The sequence below is a fragment of the Ictalurus punctatus genome, chromosome 15 (genome assembly GCF_001660625.3).
Source record: "Ictalurus punctatus breed USDA103 chromosome 15, Coco_2.0, whole genome shotgun sequence".
NCBI lineage: Eukaryota > Metazoa > Chordata > Actinopteri > Siluriformes > Ictaluridae > Ictalurus > Ictalurus punctatus.
This window is the reverse complement of record NC_030430.2, coordinates 15,192,527-15,210,125: the sequence shown is the minus strand read 5'-3', so window position 1 is coordinate 15,210,125 and position 17,599 is coordinate 15,192,527. Positions and strand designations below refer to the sequence as shown.

Here is a 17,599-nt window from a genome sequence, read left to right as displayed (position 1 = left end):
TTCAGGAGGGAGTGGTCAGCTCTTCATTTCTAAGCAATGCCTTTCTCATTGGCTTGTGGAAGCTATAACCTTGGCATATGAATTGAAGGGCATACAGCCTCCAGAGGGCCTCAGAACGCGCACTACTAGGGGATGTGTTTTGGAGGGATGTGGAGGGATTTGTTTAATTCAAATATCTGTTTTGTACTTAAGTTAAATGACATCAAGCATACACATTGGATCAAGCAGTATCGTTTGAGATGTGTGTATTTTTCACTTTAATTTACTGCACAGTAACAGTAAGGTCTAACATTTTGAGACAGAGACAGAAGAGGTACAGCAGACAAATTCTTATTAGTTGTGCACGATGGGACATTTGTTCAGCAAATACATTTGTTCAGCAAATATAGTACTGTACATCATATCAGATCTTTTCTACTATATTGCATTAGGCTGTATTTCTCAGTGTGGACACAGTAAATAATCATGTATGCTAAATAACTGCTTAAAGCCATGCAATGGCTTGCGGGACTCTTTCATGAACTTTTAATTATTTGTGCAGGTTTTAAGAATTACTACAGGACATATTACACTCCTGGCAGAATATTTTATGTACATCTGGGCTGAAACCTGTGGGATTTTGTAATACCTGCACAATTCCTGCATGACACTTTAAAAATCCTTTCACAAGAACTACATTCCCTGCAGGATGGTGTATGCAAATTGAGACAAATGTAACCAATAGAAGAGCAACATAGGATGACATGCAACTCATGGAACAACTACACATACAGTACTGCCAATAGCAATACTTAAGCAAAATGTGGAATTTAAAAGGAGCGGTTTGTTGAATCGTGACCGCAGAGAAAATGCCTTTCAATCTCCTCTTTTATTCAGTTACTAATAGTTCAAAAATCCATGTATGCAGAATTTTAAATGTTTTCTCTAGATGTAGAATTAACACTAAGCAGAAGGTAATAGTTTTTCTTTAATTGCAAGTATATTTCAATAATATCTTCATTGCATAATCTGATATGGAAAACACTCTCACAGTTGGTTACAGAATTTGGCCAAGGTTTTATTTGTATTATCCAGTGTAGCAACGGTTAATTGTGAAAGAATGCCGAAAGCTCACAGTGTAAAACCGGCTTTTGCTACTATGAAACTTCTCACCTGTATTTGCATGATTTACATACGAGTAGATGCCCAGCTCACTTTTATCTGCACTTTCATTTTGTGACATTTGAGAGAATAGAAAGAGCATAAAGCAAAACTTGAAAATGGTCAAACACCCACTTTCTCCTGGGAGTAATCCGATAAATCCTGACCTGTTCGTGTCTCTGCTCAGATAATCTGTTCATCCCTGCAATGCAATGCATGAAGTGTGTGTGTGGGAAGGGGTCTATGAGCAAGACTGTTATGTAACTAAGTACAGCTTTGTCTCTGCATGCTTGCCAAATATCAGCTTCAAAGACATTGATTCCATGGTGACAAATCACAACATAAGCCAGCAGCAAATGATGCTAAACACTTGACTGACCTAAACAAAACTAATTAAATCAAACCTACAAACTCTAATAACAAAGGTACTCAAACAATGTTGTCAAGGGGCATAACTAAAGCTATAGGAATAAATGAGACATGACTAATCGGACTTTAACAGAGAATCTAAAGTGCTTTATCTTTATTGATGGTGTGTGTGTGTGTGTGTGTGTGTGTGTGTGTGTGTGTGTGTAGGCTTCTCTTTCAGTTTGTGTTTTGTGCATATTGTCACTTGTGGTGTAGGAGGGACAGGAATAATTTAATCCCATGCTATAGCATATTCACGTTATAAAACAGCAGTTGGCTATGTTATTGCAAAGATCAGTCAGCACGGTTGTGTCAGTGCAATTGGCTGATTTTTATCCTCCAGTTTATTGGAAAAATAGGCAGAAGAGTCTGAGCAGGCTCTCTAGAATACATAGTTACTGAACTTCAGAATCTTTTAAAGATTCATTTAAGATATTAAATGATATCTGAGTACATTAGGTCATCGGAAAATTTAGTTAATATGAGACAAGACGGGTTTTAGATTCATTTTCATGTGCTTGTCTGATTTGTTCACAAGCATGGTTATGAAGAGTTTTGCTTTAAGGTTCTCATCTGATTCACCATTAAATGACAAGATAACAACACATCATCCCATGCCTGTCCCCAGTTAGGGACCTGTGCTGGTGTGATTCCATACAATCATACTATATTGGTGCCAAAATGTTCAAAGCATACGATTAAGAGGATTATCCCTAGTGGTTATTTTGTTTGCCATATATTCACTCCTACACTGCCATGTGCCAGTCAAAGACTATTTCATCAAAACCTTAAGCAATATATATCCCTCTGCTTCACACAGTTTGACACTTTCATAGAAACATGGATGTTTGTAATGGAAATTCATACCAGGGAATAAGCTAGAGGAATAACAGAAAGTAGTAATATTTAAAGTGTCCTTTTCTGCATTCATAGACACATTCAACAGTCATAGCTGTTTATCAGCGCTCATTCTGAACTGTTTTATAGGGATATAGAAATGCAGTCTAAAACAAAAAACATTTTAGTTTTCCAACATTTGCATACCTAATTGTAAGATTATCAGACCTTTCCAAGAACATACACAAAACCTGAAAAATGCTGTGCTTGTAGCTATGTGATGCATATGATCCTCACATTCTTTTAGTCAGCTTTCAAATCTGTTGCAAGGTGCCCATTTGTTTCTTCCACGAGCGGCTCAAGGAACACCAAATGCTTATCAGGGTTGGACTTATCCATCACCTTCTGGCTTGCAGTTGGGGAAACCCCAAATATGAATGCCAGAGACTGGTGGTCCTCCCCAAAGTTAGAGATTGTTGGTGAGGTCGGTGGGGCTCTGCAGCAGCCACAGCGACAAGGGGTTAAATAAAGATACACGAGTATGAGCGAGAGAGTGATGGTGCAACTCAGCAGGGTGGTGTATCCTGTGCTGAAAGGCTCTGTTCGCAAACGCTGAGGACCTACAGTTAGGTTCACCTCACGGGTTTCGTTAATCATCCTGACCGTGTCCACAGTTAGGCAGCGGTAGATTCCAGAGTCCCTCAGCTGGACAGATAGGATCTCCAGACTACCATCTTTGTTCAGCCGCAGAGTACCATTCTGAATCAAATAAGTCATGTTATGTTGGTGAGGAATAACCCAAGAGTAAGAGAGAACCACATTACTGAGTGTACCAGTACAATCTAGTCTGACTTGATCCCCCTCATAGACTATCATGTCAGCCTTGGGGGAGATTAAAGAAATCGTCTTTTCAGTAGTACAGTTTTCAAAAATGCAAGGGCTGTTGAGGAAGTTGATGGAGATGAGTGGTTCTCCAAACATCCGGCATGAATATTCATCCTTAAAATCTCTCACAGCTTCATAACCCTCCTTCTCCCAGTGCCAAAACATGCGATATGTGGAACAGTCGCATTCCAAGCTGTTATTATGGATGAACAAGCCTCTCTGTACAGTCAAAGGCAACAGAACAATATCGTCCAGAGGTAGTCGTGATATGCGGTTAGAGGAGAGGTCCAGAGTGACCAGCTTAGGATGGCTGTGATTACGGAAGGAGAAAAAGGGGAAGTCTGTAATCTGGTTGAGGCTCAGGTAAACCTTCTTGAGGTTGCTCAGTCCCATTAGAGCATTGCTCTCCACATGCGTGATGCGGTTGTTGTAGAGTAGTAATTCTTCCAACCCCAGCAGGTCTTGGAAAGGGTGTCTCCCCACCATCTGCAGTCTGTTGGATGAGAGGTCAAGGTGGTGTAGAGTGCTGGTGTTGTGGAAGGCTGCGGGGCTGAGCAGAGAGATTTGGTTATGAGACATGCACAGAAAATTCAGCCTGGCCAGTCCATGGAAGGTGCCTGGTGCCAGCCATTTGAGCCTATTATGGCTGAGGTCCAGGATGGAAGTGGTGGGGGGTAATATAGAAGGAAATCTCTCCATACCCACAGAACCACAGTTTACAATGTCCGAGGTACACAGGCACCCTGGAGGACAGTTAGCATCAGACAAGTGGAACCAGAAAGCAGTCAGAACTAACCAAGCTGTAGAGGTCATTCTGCTTCCACGGACCAATAATACAATAGAGAATCTAGAATCTTGGATGAACAAAATTTTTTAAAATCTATGTATGTCCCAGATTGCGATATTTCCAAATGGCAATCCCAATATGCATAATACAATATGTAATATGCACTTTTAGACCAGAATAATATATACTTAGCAGTACTCACAAAATACAGTCAAAGTGAGGATCAAACAGTGACGTTTTGGTTGCTCCACTGTTCATTTCTTATTAATACTTAAAAAAAAAAAAGAGTTAAAGATTATTCTAATCCAAATCAGTCACTGTCCACAGAGTAGTCCTCTTCAGCTTGTGTTCCATATGAGACACATATCCATCTTCTAAATTAATACACAGAGCAGTAAAACATGTACTAATCTCTGAACCCAGCTTTGTCTCCCTCCTGCTGAATCCAAATAATCTCTCTCTCTCTCTCTCTCTCTCTCTCTCTCTCTCTCTCTCTCTCTCTCTCTCTGTGTGTGCATGTGTGTGTATTTGCTTTAATCCCTTCTGGCATCCTCTTTATATCTTCACATCCATTTCACTTACAGTCTACACACTTTCACCCTTTCCCTCACTGCTTCTTTCTCCTGAAGAACCGTTTCCTGAGGTTTCATAGATCATCTTTGTTTTTTTTCCCTAAACTATCCTGACAGCTTTGGTACATGATGAGGAGAAATGTGTCTGTATAACATACATTGAATTTTCAGCATCAACTGCCACCCATTTCCTCCTGTTCCTGAGTAGTTGGCAGATGTTTGGAGTGTTGGTCATGCTAGCCTGAGGTTCTTATTGCTGTCACAGCACATCAGTATTGCATTGATTGAATTTTATCATGCGCCACTGGCACAGCATAACACCTCCAGAGAGCCAGAGATGCTCTGAATATTATTTTTGAGACTTGCACTGGTAGGTGGCTATTGGTACAAAATTTAAAAAAAAATTAATCTGAATTACATTTTGCATTCAGTAGTCATTCAGAGGTCACAACATTTGTAAAATAATAAACAGGGAAATTAAATTGTAATGCTGGTTTTGATTATGATGGCCATTTTTATATCGTTGTCTCTTTGTATCTTTTTGCAGTTCATTGTTTATTTCACTTTTGGATGTAATACATTGAATAAATGTTCATTAATTAATCGTGGTTGCTATTTGGCAAAACAGTTTGAAAAGTCAAAGTCATATTGTAATCTGACACACCTATCAGGATAATTTAATTGATTTAGACAGAATTAAAGTGCAAGAGATGTTTATCCTGGCAATTTTTTATTATTATTATTTTTAAATCAAAGGAATCAAGTTTTGGGGACATTTGTGGAACAGGAAGGAAATAATTAATTCCTGTAAAACCCTGAAATAATGAAAGTCTAAATAAAGGGCATTTGTTGAGGCAGTCAGTAAACAGTACAAGGAAATGTGTCAAAATTCCTGCCTGCAGTAATTGTACATACAATACAGATGCAATAGATGGAAATTAGGTTGAAAAGTGTTGGTGTAGTCCTTTACGAACAAAAAACTAATTACTCAGACCTTATGTTGTGGTGTGCATGTATACATGGTTTACATAAAATGCCTGAACATCTTTATCTGTATTGCAGTTACATATTTTTTAAACCTACTTATTTATTGGTGGTTGATATGAAGACTTTATTTAGTGACGTCTGCCATCTAGTGGTCATCACTGTTTGGTGAGAGCAGACGGTTTCCGGCACTCATGACGACCATATGTTGGAGAAAGAAATCAATGTGTCACTATTAACATGAAAGAGAATAATAGATTGTTACTGAAATCATAGATGGTGATAGGATGAACTTGTTGTATAGTGAAATATTTGATATTTAAATCTTGACTAAATCAAAATAAAATGAATTCGAATCATGCAACCTTTAGCCTTTTACAGAATGCATTCATGCCTTTGGATGGAAAGGGAGAAAAGATTTATAAAGATAGATGTCTTTGAATAAAATAATAGTTTAATGGTGGATAATACCAGAAGAATACTAAAGAATAAAAAAATAAAAGGCTTTAATGGCCCATTCATGGACCAGTTGAGAAGTTAATGAGTGGTTGATCGGTTCATCACTCTTGCAGTTGCCACAAATGTCTTAATGAATAGTTCATCCAAAAGCGATGCTAAGAATAAAAGAAAATCATCAAGGACCATGATGTAATTATTTGTGAATTATATTATGCTTAATGAACCCATTAATTGTTAGATTACACTGCTTTTCCCAACAACAAAAAAACAACAACAACAAAAAAAAACTGTAGCATGTTTTAGTTTCCAGAGTTGTTCTATTTAAATGAGAATTAACATAGAATTATTTCTCATGGTTTTAAACCAACATTCTGATACCAGCTGGGAAAATATAAGTACACACTTCCTACTTCCATAGTCATTAAGAAAGTAATTAGCAGCCAGGTGTTACTAATGTTACTAAACTAACAAGATTAGTTAATGATCAGGAAGTGTGACTATCTCTATAAAGGCAAAACTTTTGGCAATTTGGTGTTCTGGAGCACTCAAGTGTGTTTCTACATAAGGCCAAGAAGAAAAGACATCAGCCATGATCTCAGAGAAGCAATTGCTACTACTCACCAATCTGGGAAGGGTTATAAGGCCATCTCCAAACAACTTGAAAATTCAACATCTTACAGTGAGAAGGATTGTTTACAAGAACCTTCAAGACAGTTGATATGGAATCTTTTCATTAATCAAAATATAATCCAATTATGTGTAATCAATTTATAAGCTATGAAAAAGTACTTGTGTGTTAATAAAAGAACACGTTGATCTACTATTACTGTTATTGTGGTTGAGACTTAAATATAAACAATTGTGATTATATATTTAAACAAACTGGCTACTCTTGCATAACCATTAAAAAAGAGTAAGAGACCATGTGTTTTGGTTTAGAAAAATTCATGGAGAGCCCCACCTGAAGAGATAAGTGTTTTGAAACTGTGTAAAAGAGCGTTCAGAAATTGAGTCTGGTAATTATTCCATAGACTAACTTAACTTTGTTACCTTGTTAATAAAGTCCCCCTTTTTGGCATCAAAACACTGGGACTCTGAGAGTGGTTTTTTTTTATGAGAATATTTTGCTGGAGAGATTCTGCCATCTTTACAGTTGTCTAAAACTGTGTCTATGGCTAGACAGAATATTATTATGCACATTTAAATTAGAGATGCACCTATACTAAATTTCTCAGCCGATACGATATCCGATTATTCAGAGTGATATCGGCCGATACTGATAATTCCGCCTTTTATGCCTTCTTTTAAATTAATAATTAATTCCACAATTCTGAAAGAAATACAAATAAAAACTTTATTATCTCCATTTCAACAAGTTGTTTCACAATAACTGGTCTCATAAACAGAAAACACATTGCTCTAATTAACATTAACACATGAACTAAATTCTGAAGATTAAAGTAAGATTTCTTAACTTATTGAATGTTATTAATTCATATTAACAGAATTAATTGACTGAATTCTAAAAATCCTCCTGTTAGTCTCACATTTACTCACCACAAACAAAAGCATTTCTACTTCATCAGTGAACATCAAACTGGTAATATATAATATAAACATTTTAAAAATGAACATTATGAACTATATAGACATGAACTATATAGATATGAGCTATACTCCGCTACAAATATATTTTTTCTGTGCAATAAATCCTTTTTTCTACTCATCTTCATTTAAATCTTTCAGCGGTGTACTGGCGCTTTAATTCACTGTGAGCAGCATGGCAAAAAAAAATAAAAAATTGACTCCACGCCGAAACTCCCGCTTCACTGCTGCAGCGTCCGGTGTAAAACTTTAGCGGTGCAGAGATTACAGAGCTTACAAACTGCAGTTTTATCATCATTCCACAAAAGAGACATCTTTTTTTTACACACAGCATGAAATTGATGTGTTTATCCACCCTCTGTTGATTGACTGGATATAATCGGCCCTGATCATCGGATGTTTTTAAACTCACAGCCAATGGCAGATAGCGTGGAAATTGCCCTAATCGGCCGATACCGGTTATCGGCCGATACATCGGTGCATCTCTAATTTAAATATTGGAAATAAATCTATAGTAATGGATTCCTGGCTGCAAAGTGTTTGGGAACCCCTGCCATAAACCATGCATACCAAAAACATTTCTTAGATAGAAATTGAGGCCCAAAACCAGTTCTGTATTCTTTTCAATGTTTCCACCTCTATCTGTATGGCAGTAGAAATGACCTATGACCGAAATAATACAAAATGTAATGTGTTTCACCTGAGACATGTAGTTCACCTTGTACTCCAACATAATTGTATTTTCGCAATACAATACAACAATTCCTTGCAGTGTTTTCATTACACCATCTTTCTCTCTCTCACTCTCTCCCTCTCTCTCTAAATCTCACTCTCTCATTGCGCATGTGCGAGAATTTATTGAGTGAATGGAGCATGTGGTGAGTCTGAGTAGGTTTTCTTTCTAACTTTTTTGTGTGTTTTTTTTAAATGATTTTTTTTGTGTGTTACTTGCTGGAAAAGAGTAGTTTTTTTGTTAAAGATAGTTCTCAAGGTGTTAGGAGTTGTGATAGTCTAACTCAGCATCATGGGATAAAATTTTGTCAACTGGGGAAAAAAGTGAGGCCCTTTTAATAGGTGATTGGAATAGAGGACCTCCCAATTTACCTGGAGGTTTAAACTGGAAGAAAGGTGGATTAAAATACCTTGGAATTTATTTATTTATTTATTTATTTATTTAGGTAATAATGATTATATGATTGAAAAAAAATCAAAGGACATTTACAAAAGTGGAAATGGCTACTTCCACAACCGTCTTATAAAGGTTGTACACTTATAATCAATAATCTGGTGGGATCCTCTCTATGGCATAAACTTGCCTGTCTAGAGCCGCCTGTTGGACTTTTACCAAAGCTTCAAGGAGAGTGGGTTAATTTTTTCTGGGCCAATTTGCACTGGACACCTCAAATTGTTCTTTTCCTGCCAAGAGATGAAGGGGGTCAGGGTTTGGTTAATCTTGTCAGCAGAGGAGCAATTTATCATCTATAGTTCTTTCAGAGTACTGATGGGACCTCATAGTCTAGTGTGGAAACCACTATCACAAAGCATTTTAAGTGGGGTGAACGGATTGGGACTCCATGCTGCTGCTGTTCTTAATGGATCATAATTTTCTTGATTTTACTGGATTTCCCTCTTTTTTATAAAAGTCATTTTAAAGTGTGGAGACTTTTTAAACGTCAGTGGACAGAGTCGGCTACATCTCTTTTTTGGTTACTTGAGGAACCTGTGGTTTTTGGGGGTCACTTTGATGTGTCAGGAGATGGCATTCCAGGGCTACCGGACTTGTGTCAAAGAAATTGCTACAATAGGAAGATATTGTCGACAAAGCAGGACCTGGACTAAAAAAAAGCAGAAACTGTAGCTGCATATCCGGGGATAGATCAGTGAGATTTGCTAGAACATTTCTAGACAAACTGGATGGGATTTTAAACTCCACAGAAAAAGCTCTACTCGGGAGATACAGTATGGGTCATATTTCCCCTGATGCGAATGACTTTTTCCAGACATCAGAATTATACCTAATCTTGAAAATTCTATTTACAATAGTGTACTGTTGTGTTTGAATAAAACTGAATGTTAATTTTTGTACAGTTAAAGGAAAGGTGCTATACAGATGCATTGTGAAGATAATTAATAAACATACGTTAAAAGACAGAGCTGATGTGGTGTGGAGAGACAGACTGGGAGTGGTAGAGGAAATTAAACCAGAATGGAGAGTACAAACCACCATTGACTAAAAGGGCAGGTGATCTTCAGTGGAGAATTTTACATGGTGCCATAGCTGCTAACGCTTTGTGACAAAAAATGAATCCCATTATAAATGATAATTGTCCTTTCTGTTCAAAGAGAGAAACAATATTCCATTGTTTTATAAATTGTGACAGACTTTCTCCTCTCTTTGATCTCGTAGACTTTTTCATTAATTGAGATTTTTTTATTTTTTTTTTTAAACAATGTTTTATACTGGGTTTTAAATATAATAGACTAAAGAAATGTAAGTGTCAATCAATGAACTTGATTGTTAGTCAAGCCAAACTTGTCATTTACATTTCCAGAAGTAAATAGAACAGAGAAATGAACAGCACATTGTAGCAGTTTTTAAGAAGATGTTCAAATGAAGAATTCTTGATGATTTCAATTATTACAAACTGATGAATGCAATCAATGTTTTTAAGATTGAATGGTGTTGTGATGCTGGTATGTGTTCTGTACTTAATGATGAGTTCATAAAATTATGTAGTGTGTTTTTTTTTTTTAAAATAACTGTTTTTAACAAACTGCTTGTAAAACTCTCTCTCCCTCTCTCTCTCTCTCTCTCTCTCTCTCTCTCTCTCTCGCTCTCTCTCTGTTTCTGTCAGTCTCTAAGTTTCATTCAGCTATGTTGAATTCCTTCTCCTTTTTCTGATGATGGCCTGCTGGAGCAATTTGAGCTTTCTCATTACAACCTAAATGAGGTACTGTGGAATAATTAGCTTGCAGTTGGAGTTTCGGCAGTCTTGCTTACAGCATAGAGAAATGTGTTGTGCTTCTGTTTCTGCTTAGTGACCTGAGGACAAATAAGAAGGTTTATGTTCATGCTCGATTTCCAGGAATAGTGATTTCCATTCTTCTTACCCTCATTAGCATGTCTGCAAATCTGATTATTTCACTAAGTTGTTCTCATTGCTTGATATTGTATAAACTTGCGAATATAGGTATCAAAGCACAACTGAATTGAGTATGGTTAGAAGTAATTGGGAAGTAAAGTCTTGATCCTTCCAGGAATATGTTTTGATGGCACAAAAAATCTGCACTCTCTTGGTAATATGTTCTTTTTGTTACAGCGAACAAATTACTTAAATGGATTGACCAAGTGCATGCAGCGTTGTGGGTACAGCGAGCCAATTAATCTTGATGTGTCTTAGTCTCTGTGGTACTTCTGCATTAAAATACTGCTTGGAGATCATTGATGTCAATATATATCTGAATCATCTTAAAACCGAAATTGGTCTCTATGGACTTTTTTGTACAGACAGTAAACCAGACTCATAAAAAACTACCGTGGAGCTGTCACCTTGTCATTCCAATGTTAATTAGAGAAACATTTTTCTAAGGCACCATGGCCCTCAACAAGTTAACATTACTGCTGATGAGGAAAGAATAAATGAATGAATGAATGACTTAAGCTCTATAATTAGACCACTGTTTTTATCTTTATATATGGTGCCAATAGGTCAGAGATGTGTGTGTGTGTGTGTGTGTGTATATATATATATATATATATATATATATATATATATATATATACATACATACTCGTCCCCTTACAGAGAAGACTCATGGCAAATAAATAAAAAGTTTTTCTGTCTGATCACCTTTATCCTATGAATATGATTAAACATTTCTATCCAGATGGGATTGGTCTGTTCCATAATGACAGTGCTCCCATCCACAAGGTATGAGGACTTACAGAATGTTTTGATGAGGATGAAAATGATAAGATATATCATATAGTCTGACTAGTCCTCAACCCAGTTGAACAGTTGTGGGGATTTTGTAATGATTTCTTACACAGTATATTCCACCACCATCATCAAAACAGGAACTAAGGGAAAATATATCTACTGGATTAATAATGTTTATCATTTATTTTGGATGGCTTTGATGTGAATCCAATATAGGAAAAATATTTTACCTCACATTACATTCAAGTGTTGATTTTAGAAAAGATGTCTTGTATTAAAGTGTGACATGATTCTTCCTACCCTGAACATGCTACTAGCTAGCTAATTTACCAAAGTTAATGTTCCCTCCACCTGCATTTTGGAATAAAAATCATTTGACATGTGCTTCACAGAAAAATTCCTCCAGAAGGCTATAATATTTTAAAAGTTGAAAAAGGTTTGAAACATTTTAAACACCAAATCTTCTCCCTTTTCACATGATTACAAATGAATGATGTTACATACATAATATGGCCACTAATTTGTTGACACCTGACCAACACACCCATATGTGGCTCTTCCCCAAACTGTAACCACAAAGTTAGAAGCACACAGTTGTATAGAATGTCTTTGTATAGTGTAGCATTACAATTGCTTTGACTGGAACTAAGAGGCCCAAACATATTCCAGCATGATAATGTGCCTGTGCACAAACCGAGGTCCATGAGGACATGGTTTTCCAAGGTTGGTATGTAAGAACTCGAGTGGCCTGCAGACAGCCCTGACATCAACCCCTCTGAACACCTTTGGAATGAACTGGAACACCAACTGTGTGCCAGACCACCTCATTTGACATCAGCGCCTGATCTCACTAAATGTTCTTGTGGCTGAATGAGAAAAAATCCCCACAGCCATGTGCCAAAATCTAGTGAAAAGCCTTCCCAGAAGAGTGGGGGTTAATATAACAGCAATAGGGAGACCAAATCTGGAATGGGATGTTCAACAATCACATATGGTTGTGATGGTCAGGTGTCCACAAACTTTTGGCCATATTGTGTATGCACTGTAGCATCTAACCTTTGGGATATACATGGTAGCATCCAAGTAGCAGCAGAAATAGAAAGTGACTGCAAGAGATTTGAGGTACACTGGCCAAATTCATCTTTTCTCAGCAAGACGAAAATGAGCATTTAATTCAGCAATTACCAGTTTCATTAGTCTTTCATTTCATAAGTGTGGAGCACATGTGCTGAGTGAGAACAGAAGGTGAGACATCTGGCAGCTAGCCCTGTTAGTCCAACAAATCTTTTCATGCGAACTAGGTTCAAAAATTGTTACTACAATTATGGGATTGCACAGCTCAGGACAGAGATACAACTTTATAATTAAATTCATCCCCAAACGTGTGCATGGGAAAGAGGCAAGAATTTACACTCGACTTAACAGCAATTCTTCAGTCCAGAATACATAACTGTTCACATTATAATTGTTATTAAGCACTGAGTGAAATCTGTTAAACTTTTATTTATACATTATTGTGAAAACATATAACAAAAAATGATTAAAAATCTATTAAGCTGGTTACTTAAATAAACTGTAAAGGTATCAGTCACACTGTAAGAAAAAAATTGTTTATCAAGATACAAAATATGTAAATGTAGTGTCAAAAGTCCTCCTTAAAATTCAAATATGCAGCTAAGATTGAGTTTTAAAGGGGCACTACACTGACTTTCTGAAAAGTCCGTTCTGAAAAGTTCACTGAAAAGTCCATACATTTTTAAACATTACCAACCCAACAAGAAGAAGTTGCTGAAAGATACTATTGAGTAGAGATGGCCTATATGGCAAAAATATCAAATCACAATACTGTATCTTATACAACAATTAGTTCCAGTCCACTAATTTGGTAAATGGCACACTTATGTAGCGCTTTTATCCAAGGTGCTTTACACTGTGGCTCATTCACCCATTCACACACCAATGGTAGCAGAGCTGCTATGCAAGGCACTAACTTGCCGTTGGGAGCAACAAGGGGTTCAGTGTCTTGCCCAAGGACACTTAGGCATGTGGAGTCATGTGGGTCGGGAATTGAACCGCCAACCCTACGATTAGTGGACAACCCACTCTACCACCTGAGCTACAGCCACCCAATCAGCCACAGCTGCCCAATCAATCGATTTGATTGATCAAGTGGCGGTCCAAGAGTGCCCACTGTATATTTCCTATAACCACACTGGGAAGATTCACTGTGTGTATCACTCTGTAAAATTCCACTTCCTAGTTTCACAGTTACTACAGTAGTGTTAGTAACATCAGCAGACAGGGCAAATGATACTTTTCGTGAATATAATTTTTGCCTTAAAATGTGAAAGATTGTCACTTGAATGTGAAAATTAAGAAGGGACACCAATTTCACCAGAAGCACCTTTACCAGAAATGTACAAATGAATGTGGGCTAGCTAGCCTCTGTGCTATAAAGTGAGGTTGGCATCTTTAGGATCTGCTTATCCTACACAGGGTCACGGGGGAGCCTGGAGCCTATACCAGGGAACTCAGGGCACAAGGCAGGGAACACCCTGGATGGGTGCCACCGCATCACAGGGCACAATCGCACACATATTCACCCACCGTACAATGCATGTCTTTGGACTGGGGGAGGAAACTCCTAAAGCAAGGGGAGAACATTCAAACTCTGTGTGATATTCAGGATAACCTCACTCCTGCTTGTGCGATATTGCTTATATGTGCATTATGATATACACTCAGCAAAAAACAGAAATGTCCTTTTTCAGGAGTCTGTATTTTAAAGATAATTTTGTAAAATCTAGTTAAGCTTTACAGATCTTTATTGGAAAGGGTTTAAACTATGTTTTTCATGTTTGTTCATGAACCAAACACAATTATTGCACATGCACCTGTAGAACAGTCCTTAAGACACGAACAGTTTACAGGCGGTAGGCAATTACGCTCACAGTTACAATAACTTAAGACACTAAAGAGACCTTTCTACTGACTCTGAAAAACACCAGAAGAAAGATGCCTAGGGTTCCTGCTCACCTACATGAACATGCCATAGACCTGCTGCAGGGAGGCATGAGGACTGCAGATGTGGCCAGAGCAATAAACTGCAATGTCTGTAATGTAAGATGCCTAAGACAGTGCTACAGGGAGACAGGAAGGACAGCTGATCATCCTCGCAGTGGAAAATTACATGTAACCACGTGTCCCCCCCAGGCGTGATCGAGAACTTGCCAATGCCTTGGTGGAAGAGTGTAGTAACATCTCACAGCAAGAACTGACAAATCTGGTGCAGTCCAAGAGGATGAGATGCAGTGAAGTACTTAAAGCAGCTGGAGGCCAGACACACCACATACTGACTGTTACTTTTAATATTGACCCCCTCATTGTTCAGGGACTCATTATTCCATTTCTGTTCTTCTAAGTCTAAGTCTGTGAAACTTGTTCAGTTTATGTCTCAGTTGTTGAATCTTTTTATGTTAATACAAATAATGTGTTAAGAAATTTGCTAGAAATAAAAGCAGTTGAATGTGAGAGGACGTTTCTTTTTTTGCTGAGTATATAATGTTGCATATAAAAAACTATGAAAAGCTGAGTTTGAACATACTTTTTTTAATGTCTGCATAAATAAATTATAGCAAAAACAGGGAAAATCTGTAAATCTGTTTTTAACTGATATAAAAAATATTATTTATAAAGACATTGTGATATTTGTGATTTTTCAGAAGAGTGTATTGCAACACAATTTGCCAAAATATTGACATTATATCATCATATTGTCCCACCCTACACTTTGGTCTGAGAGTTTTATTTACTTCTTATTAAAAAATTATCTATGACCTGCAGCGCTCTCTTTTTTCTACGTCTGGTCCTTAAATAGAAAAAGTTAGAATGAGTTTTTCTCACCTAATGTGCTTTATTTATAGGTTTAATTCTTACTAAAACATTATAGGGAACAGTTTGTTTACAATGTTGCAATCAGGAAGACTGTGCTTATTACTCCTGTTTTAACATCACTCCACAGGCTGCCTCTTTAACTTAGAGTCGATTTCAAAACCTTTTAATTGGTATTTAAAGCTGTTAATGATTTGGCACCTTGACACATCTCTGAATTCCTCTTTTCCAAATTGAGTTTTAAGATTCTTAATGAACTACCAGTGTCAAGTATAAGATAAACAACTTCTGTTCCTCACATCAAAGACCTGAAATTAGCACACAATACTCCACATACACCTTCTAAACCATTTAAAGTTTTAAAAACAGATCAAAAACATTTTTCATGGTATCATTTTAGAGTTTCTTACACCAGGAGTGTCAACATGATTTAACTCCATGATCGTCCCCCATTTCTTCATTTGTCCATTTCTCTACAAAGCACCTATCTATTCATCTATTCAGGGCCACTGGAACCATCCCCACCTTCTTGAATGGTCAAAGGCTACTATTAAAAAAAATGCAACTCTTTAGTTATTTTAATTATCTATCCATCCATTTTTTTTGTACCACTTATACTACACAGGGTTGCAGGAGGGGCCTGGAGCCTGTCCCAGGGGACTTGGGGCATGAGGCAGGGGACACCCAGGACAGGGTGCTAACCGATCGCAGGGAACAATTGCACACCTTTTCACACACACACCCATTCATGCACTACGGACAATTTCGAGATGCCAGTCAGCCTACAACGCATGTCTTTGGACTGGTGGAGGAAACCGGAGTACCCAGAGGGAATCCCTGAAGCACACGGAGAACATGCAATCTCTGAACATATAGGGTGGCAGGAATCGAATCTCCAACCCTGGAGGTGTGAGGCAAACGTGCTAACCACTAAGCACTAATTCCTAAGAAATAAATTTTTCTTTCCTATGTTTGTTATTTCTGAATATGATGATGATGATATTGATGAAGATGATGATGATGATGATGATGATTATTATTATTATTATTATTATTAGGGCTGTTACTACTATGGGTAGTGAACACCGCCAGAGGGCAGTAAGGGAACTGATTGTATTTGCCGGATGGACTTTTTGAATTGCAGCTCTGCCCCTATAGGCTGTGTAATTTGTCATAAACGGGGAGGGGGCTGAGGGGTTGGGGGTCTGAGGGGCTGAGGGGCGGATGAATGTGGAAACAGAGCAGTTGTCATTGGAGGTTTGCATTATGCATTCCATTATACTTCCTAGCATGAACCCTGGCAATCAGAGAAGGCAAATATCGATTAATCTTGCGGCCTGTGCGTGCTAGTCCGCAGTTTTTTCAATTACTGAACCCCTCCTCTTGGGAAATAGCAGCTCAAACTTAAATGCACGGGTTGTATTTGCTTGTAAATTATTTATTGTTGTTTCATTGCAGTTGACTTAAAAAAAAATTGCATAGGAGACTCTCTCTCTCTCTCTCTCTCTCTCTCTCTCTCTCTCTATATATATATATATATATATATATATATATATATATACACATACATACATACATATATATATAATGCAGGTTCAATGATCTGATGGAGCGGACAGGGTGTGGGTTGGAGTTGGAGAAGTGGGATGGAGAGATAGAAGCATTCTACGTAAAGGCTAATTATAATAGGTACAGTAGGCAGGGCACGCGGGCAAGTGTTTGCTCGCCTCGGGATGAACGGATGTAATGTGCGCATCCATGCAGCGCAGCACAGGAGAGGGAGGGTGAAGGGAGGCAGAGCAAACATTCACACGCGCAGCGTTTATACAGAAGCATAAACCAAAAAACAAAACAAAAACAACAGCAACAAGAAAACCCCCACCAAAACTCAGTGACCGCACAGCTGGAGCCAGAAACAGATCGGGGGAGAAAGCACCAAACCGCTGGCTGAACTTTCCCGGAGATTACGCATGTGGACTCTCACGGACTGCGGCGTGGACACAGGGACAAAATAGAGGTAATTATTAATGAAAGCGGTTTTTAAGTTTTTATTTTACTTCAACTGTTAGCTAATGTTCCAACTGACAGTC

At 37.8% G+C, this 17,599-nt stretch overlaps 2 protein-coding genes across 2 annotated transcripts in view; one reads left to right on the top strand and one right to left on the bottom strand.

The window, feature by feature from the left end:
* Positions 1-2,688: 2,688 nt before the first annotated feature.
* On the bottom strand, positions 2,689-4,083 carry LOC108275622 (amphoterin-induced protein 3). Its single transcript, XM_017486527.3, has one exon. It carries the CDS (start codon positions 4,081-4,083, stop codon positions 2,689-2,691), a length of 1,395 nt encoding a protein of 464 aa, XP_017342016.1.
* Positions 4,084-17,219: 13,136 nt separating this feature from the next.
* LOC108276312 (kelch domain-containing protein 8B) overlaps positions 17,220-17,599 on the top strand; it is a 128,553-nt gene continuing 128,173 nt past the window's right edge. The window contains exon 1 of the mRNA XM_017487890.3: positions 17,220-17,526. The gene's annotated coding sequence lies outside the window, so the exon portion shown is untranslated. The remainder of the gene's footprint in view (positions 17,527-17,599) is intronic.